Genomic DNA, 6,580 nt, shown 5'->3' with positions numbered 1-6,580 from the left:
GAAAGAACCATCTTTAAGGACACTTGAAGTTGTAGTAAGTCTTAGGATCTTAAAAACACACGAGAGTTGACTTAAGTGAACCTAAAGCAGAAACCTTGACTGTGCCATATTGCATTCATGAATAAATAGACCAAAGTTACTCTATAGCTCCTTGTTCTTACCTGTGGCTTAGCATGTTCCACCTTTTATTGTGAAAAAAATCAGTAGTTTCTAAACGAACTAGTAGAAGATCGAAGTATGGTATTTTCCCCTAAGCGGTGTCGTTAAAGTAAATTACGATGCTAAATTCGGAGTAAACGGCCATGTGAGTAGGACATGTTAAATTGTTAGGAATTTGGAGGGCGAGATTATGGCATCGGCGGGTATCACACTAGGGGCTTGTTCGAATGTGGAGGAAGCAGAATTACTAGCTGTTCAAGAAGGTTTGCTGCTTGCATGAGATTGTTGCTTCAACAACATCATTGTCGAGTCTGATGCACAAATCGTGGTCAATGCACTCCGGTCCGACAATTACCCGAATAACAATCTGCCTTTCCTATATAAAGATGTTTTGGCTTGGAGCTCTACTTTTCATAGCTGTTCATTTTTATTCGTACATAGAGAAGAAAATCGAGTGGCACATTTGATGGCTGTTTTTATGTTATTTAAAGGCTTAATACATCATTTGCCCCCTGAACTTGTTCAAAAAGCTTGATTGGTCCCCTAAACTTTCAAAGTGTTCCGATAGCCCCCTGAATTTGCATAAAATGTTCAGTTAGCCCCCTAAATTTGCATAAAATGTAATCAATTGATCACTCGGTCGTAAAAAAGTAAGTTAAATGCGGAATATGTATTCCACGAGTCTTAAAAAAAAGTAAAACAACCAAAATCGGAGTATACGATTCTAATATCAGAGAAGACAAGTTGTGTAATTGAGCAAGCAATAACTTCATTTTTAATCTATTTTTTTAACTATGTAATAACATTCAAAGATGTGTGGAATACATCTTCCGCATTTAACTTACTTTTTTTTACGATCGAGTGATCAATTGATTACATTTTACGCAAGTTCAGGGAGCTATCGGAATACTTTGAAAGTTCAAGGGGCCAATCAAGCTTTTTAGACAAGTTCAGGGGTGCAAATGATGTATTAAGCCTTATATAAATAAGGATGAATAACATATAAGTTCATTTTTTTTATTTTTTTTATTTTTTTGGTAGAAAAGGAAAAGAAAAACGAATAACAACAAACTACCCAGGAATTAGCCTAGGGAAGCTAACCCCAATCCTATCTTCTAAGAGAAGATGAGAGATGAAACTAGGGGAAACAGGAAGGGTAGTAACGCCTAACGTCCCTTCATGGCCCGCCGCCGCCAAGCGATCAGCAACACGATTCTGCTCTCTAAAAATGTGTCTGAACTCTACGAACTCAAAGGAGGAGCAAAGTCTTATAATAGCTTTGATGAGGTTGCGACTGTTAAGACCCATAGAATGATTCTCAGAAATCATTTTGATTGCTTCCAAATTATCAGACTCCACAGAGAGCCTCTTAACACCCAGCCTTTTAGCAAGATTGATTCCAGTAAGAATAGCCCAGAGCTCCGCAGAAAAGGAAGAACCCAACCCTAAATTCTGGGAGAACCCAGAAAGCCAGACGCCCCCTACATCTCTAAGCACACCTCCAGCCGCAATCTTACCGTTACTGTCATTTTTTTTATTAAATATGGGTAAGTTTGATATTGGAAATGTTTTTTTTTGTTTGAGAAATATATTGGAAATGTTAGTGATAAAATTATATTAAAAAAAAAACGTCCCGGTCGCACTACGTGTCCCCGCTGAGCGAGGGTCCGGGGAGGGGTCCCACCATAAGGGTGTAATGACTCGAACCCGTGACCTCTTGGTCACACGACAAAAACGTTTACCGTTGCGCCAAGGTTCGCCCTCTTAATGATAAAATTATAGTTATGAATAAATTTGTATTTCTAAAAAAAATAGAAATGGCAAAATTACCTTATTAGTCCATGAGTACCATCTCAAAGTACAAAACAAACCAACCCCAAACCAAAGCCTTTTTTTTTGCTCTCTCTCTCTCGAACATCACAGACACAGAAACAGAACAGTTATACCCTTTAGAACAAAACAACCAAATGGTTGAGTTGAGAGACAGAAAAACCCCGGAAGTTGAAAGAAAGGAAAAACCTTTTGCTTTTTAATGCTGTCTTTCTCTCTCTTACAATAATAATGATAAAAAGTCTGATTCTTTCATACTCTCTCTCTCACTTTTCTCTTTCCTGAAAAATCGTGCTATCTTTTCCCGTCTGTGTGTGTGTGTATTGCATAAGAGGGGTAAAAAGACGAGTACAGATATGAAGCAGCAGAAGCGTGAAATGGTGGAGATGAAGAAATGGTGGTGCTGAGAACGGCTGAGCAAACAAAACTCAACAATGTCAAGCCTAGTCTGATTAATAGTACACAGAAGCAGAAAGAATCCAACGCAATGTTTCATGACTTTCTTGGAATGAAGGCTGCAACGGCAGATTCGCCTGTCGTTTTGGTTTCAAAGAACCCTGATGCATCTCCCTCTTCTGTCTCTGCCTCCATCTCCGCCGGTGCTGTTCGTGGACCTCCCTCCACCACTTCTGATATCGCTTCTGGTATGTGTTCAATTTTTGTCTCTCTCGATTAGTGGGCAAAATTTGATTTTTGGTTTAGGGATGCGGGAATTCACTTTAAAGGACAAAAGTAATTGTCACCTGTCTTGTTTCATGTTTCTCTAGTTAAGTGAGGCTGGTAGCTTTTATTAATTTGCAATGAGTTGTGACTTTCTATGGTTTATTTATTTACTATTTCTACATTCAATTTGCTTCAGCCAATGCGGTCTTCTATTCTTTTCACTAAGAATGAAGATAGTTAGTTGAACGCCTGTTCAGTACAAGAAAAGTAGCACTTGCCTCCTCTGCATTTTTCTCATACCATATTTTGGTTTCTGGCTATCTCTATCCATCGCTTCATTTACTCATTGTCACTCACTTCTGGTTTATAATATGTTAACTGTACATTTTACTTGTCATTTCTAGCCTTTGACTTTTAACTTTGATTTCTCATCAATTTCAATAGAAAGGCAGGCTGCAAATCATCTTGAGGGTATTCCCTTTTATGGTCCCAGGAATGATATCTCTGCTCCTGAGATAACCAACAGATTACTAGGAAGTAAGCGGAGCAATTCAGATTCTGCCTTTACCGGGTCTACAAGGGAAGGGATTCTGCAAATTGGCCATGATTCACTTGAGAGCCTCCATATGATGAAGGCAAGCTTTATCATGTTCCTTTTGAACTGTTTGTTTTTATTCATGTTTACTGATTCCTCTCGAATTCAGATGCTTAAGAGTGGAGGCGGGGCAGAATGTCCGGGAAGGTCCAATGATGATGATGTTTTCTATGGTATGCAATCAATGAGACCAACTTCTGCATCTCTCATATTGCAATCTTCAACTGGGGGTAGATTTGATGCCACTGTTTCGAAATGGGATCCATCAATTCCTATGGGAGCTGCCATGCAGTATCCACCTCGTGTTGGTCAGTTTGTTCCTTTTGCACATCAAGTTCCTTCGAACAAATTCAGGGACATGAATGCTGGTCCTTCAGTAATTTCTCAATCAGCTGCTGATGAAGGATCTAGAACTGGAATTAAAGGCCCTGGAATTTTGAGTTCCATTAATGCTGCAAGTGGTAACTATGAGAAAAATGCATCAGGGGTACTGCCCAGTGGCACCAAACCTAGGTCTGGGATTCATATCCCAGAGCCGGAATCATCAACTCCTTCAAAGTAAATTTCTTCTTATTCGCCATTTTCTTGTATGTTTTTCTCCTAAAACAGTTTTAGCTTCTAGGAAGGATACTTGATGTTACATTTTACCATAAAATGTTTGGCAGTCCACAGGGTTCAACTTCTGCTAGTGGACAGATGACTATATTTTATGGCGGTCAAGCTCATGTTTTTGATGATGTTCACCCAAACAAGGTTTGCTCCCCTTCTGATTTTAAGTAAAGACAACTTCTTTTAATCTCAAAGGTTGCTATTGCTTGTGTCCAAGAGCTTCTGTGATACGCTCAAGGAATACCCCAATCAGGCTTCATTGCTTAGTGACTAGATCATCTGATATCCTTCATTCCTATGTTGGTTATTGGCTTTGTTAGGTTTTTTGAGGTTCACTTTAGTGTGTGGCCTGTAGGCGGAACATTTTGATAAATACATGAGCTCCCTTATAGGGTTAAATTAAGTGCAACTTCCTCAATCTACTCTAGTTGTTACTAAAACCTTATTTTAAGCTTCAGGGCTCTATAGGCTAAGCTGCATTGGTTGTTTTATAACAGCATACAATTTTTCATTTAACTTGTATGATTGAGGGGAAAATGTCTCAGTTAAGCTCCTTTGCTAAAGTCTTTCCCTCTATCATGTGTAAACCACTCAGAACTTTCATATGCATTAGAATGTGGTTATTTGTGAATTGGTGGGACTTGCCGCATGGCAGTGGTACTATACTGCTATTGAGCCCCAATCCCTTGGAAATTCTTCCATTTTCTTTAGTGTTCTTTGCTCCCTGGAAATTGTTCCATATGAGTCCCAACCCAATCCCATGGAAGAATTTTGCTATGGTATGACTGGGGCATGGTCCTGCTATGGAACCAGGTCCAGTATTGGTTAGGTTTAGGATATGCTCTCACTGAATAATTGAGATTACAAAATTGCTTTATGAAGTTTAAATATCCAATTCATTAATTTTCCTAACTGTACTAGGATTTGCCATCAAATGATATTGGTTAAGGTGTCTAAAGCCTAATCTTGTGAAGCAGTTCTTAACAAGTGCACTAATTTTAAAACTGAAATTGGTTTCCGTATCTAAATTCTCAACACTTGAGTTTGTTCATAAACATGGTGCTTCTTTTCTCCCATTGTCTTTTTCATGCATATACTGCTACAGTATTTAACTTGAGTTCTAATCATGTTGAGAGACTTCTCGGACATCTTAGTTTTGCTGTACTATCACAGATGGTATAACCATGTCTTAAAATCTGCAGTTGAGCTTGTGTATCTTTTTTTATTATTATTATTATGAATTCAAAAATTAGTTTTTTCCTTACTTCTTAACTTAGATTTGTGGAGTCTTGTGGCCTCACTTCACAATTGTGAACATTGTTCAGCTTTATTGAGTCAAGTATGTGTTCTGAATCAACAAATATATGCCTGGGATTGATACCATAAATATTCTTTCTTGTGTTTCCAGCAATAGTTTTTCTTCTAATTTTCTTCCTTTGAACAAAACGTTTATGTTTGTGATGTATTTTCAGGCAGATGTTATAATGGCATTAGCCGGATCAAATGGGGGATCATGGTCAACAACATACTCTTCAAAGCCTACTGGGAGACCAGGTGGGGAAAACTACATGAGCAGTGGGGAAAAGGAAACAAGCATTACAGCATTTCAACGGGGGAGATTATTGGGCAGCGGTAATACCAATCAAGGAATCCGGCCCGGTAACTCTTGAAACCTTGTTTCGACAAAACGAAACTGACTCATTTGGTATGACTGGTGATGTGTAGGAGTTCATCATGGAAGCATTGTAATAGGTGAGGAGAAAAGAAAGCAAGTTCAGGCAGGAGAAACAAGTGGGGAAGAGAAAAGAGAGGTAGGTTTCAAGTAAAACTGTTTATGTTGTTTATAGAGGATGACATGAAATTGGGTATTCATGAACACTTGTAGATTTTCCAAGTTAAGAGAATGCCTTTCCCTTTCATTATTAACAATGTAATTGGGCTGTAAACATGCTAGCTTGGTGTTGTAGTATTTTTTTTGGTTTGGGGGAAAAAAAAAAGAATTTGTACAACATCAGGATTGAGAATGGACATTCTGGTCCATAAAATTTGTTCACTTTCCACGGGAAAAAGTCCTCCCCCAAAGTAGTTACTTCTAAACCGGTTGAATGTTACTACACGATTATGTATCTCAATCTGCGATGTAGACTAAGCAGACAACTTTCAGTACACTTGAGATGAACTCAGCAAACTGTCGGAAAGAGGCCGGTGTATGACGTCCCTTCTCTGTGATGCTTAATTCAGTGATGTTACTTATGCTTCTTTGAGGTGACTATTTATAGAGACGAGTGAAGGATACTCTACAGTTGGGTAAATTTCCACATGACAATGTTTGATTGGCCCACGTACCTATATACTTTTTTTTCAAATTATGCCTATATAGAGTGTATTGCTATATTTCCTATTCTTATTTAAGCGAGGTTATATTTCCTATTCTTATTTAAGGTAGGTTAGGATTAATATGGTGATTTAAGGTAAGTTAGAATTATTAGGGTCATGAATTTAGAAAGACTAGTATACTTTCCTTTTCCCATTTTTCCTATTTAAGAGAATTGTACTGTACCAATTCATTATGCAATTGATTAATGAAATCTTTATTTCTTTTTTCTAAATTCTTTCTCTATTTCTTTTTTCTAAATTCTTTCTCTATTCTCTCTTTCTTTGTTTATCTCAATCTCTCTCTAATCTTCTCTCTTCTTTCTATATTCTTTTCTTCTCCTAAAATCT

At 37.9% G+C, this 6,580-nt stretch overlaps 1 protein-coding gene across 1 annotated transcript; it reads left to right on the top strand.

The window, feature by feature from the left end:
• The first annotated feature begins 2,071 nt into the window (after positions 1-2,071).
• On the top strand, positions 2,072-6,222 carry LOC136203730 (protein TIFY 8). The gene is made up of 6 exons (XM_065994947.1): positions 2,072-2,633; positions 3,097-3,287; positions 3,357-3,805; positions 3,913-4,000; positions 5,329-5,488; positions 5,582-6,222. The coding sequence occupies exons 1-6, from the start codon at positions 2,384-2,386 to the stop codon at positions 5,680-5,682; spliced, it is 1,239 nt and encodes a 412-aa protein (XP_065851019.1). The 5' UTR covers positions 2,072-2,383; the 3' UTR covers positions 5,683-6,222.
• Positions 6,223-6,580: the final 358 nt, after the last annotated feature.

Source organism: Euphorbia lathyris, chromosome 8 (assembly GCF_963576675.1).
Source record: "Euphorbia lathyris chromosome 8, ddEupLath1.1, whole genome shotgun sequence".
NCBI classification, from domain to species: domain Eukaryota; kingdom Viridiplantae; phylum Streptophyta; class Magnoliopsida; order Malpighiales; family Euphorbiaceae; genus Euphorbia; species Euphorbia lathyris.
Note: the sequence above shows the minus strand (reverse complement) of the source record. Positions and strands in the feature narration are given on the sequence as shown.

Coding starts and splice junctions, on each gene's coding strand:
- LOC136203730 (XM_065994947.1), top strand. CDS start 2,384: ATGGTGGTGCTGAGAACGGCTGAGCAAACAAAACTCAACAATGTCAAG. Junction 2,634..3,096: donor CACTTCTGATATCGCTTCTG/GTATGTGTTCAA, acceptor CAATTTCAATAG/AAAGGCAGGCTGCAAATCAT. Junction 4,001..5,328: donor ATGATGTTCACCCAAACAAG/GTTTGCTCCCCT, acceptor ATGTATTTTCAG/GCAGATGTTATAATGGCATT.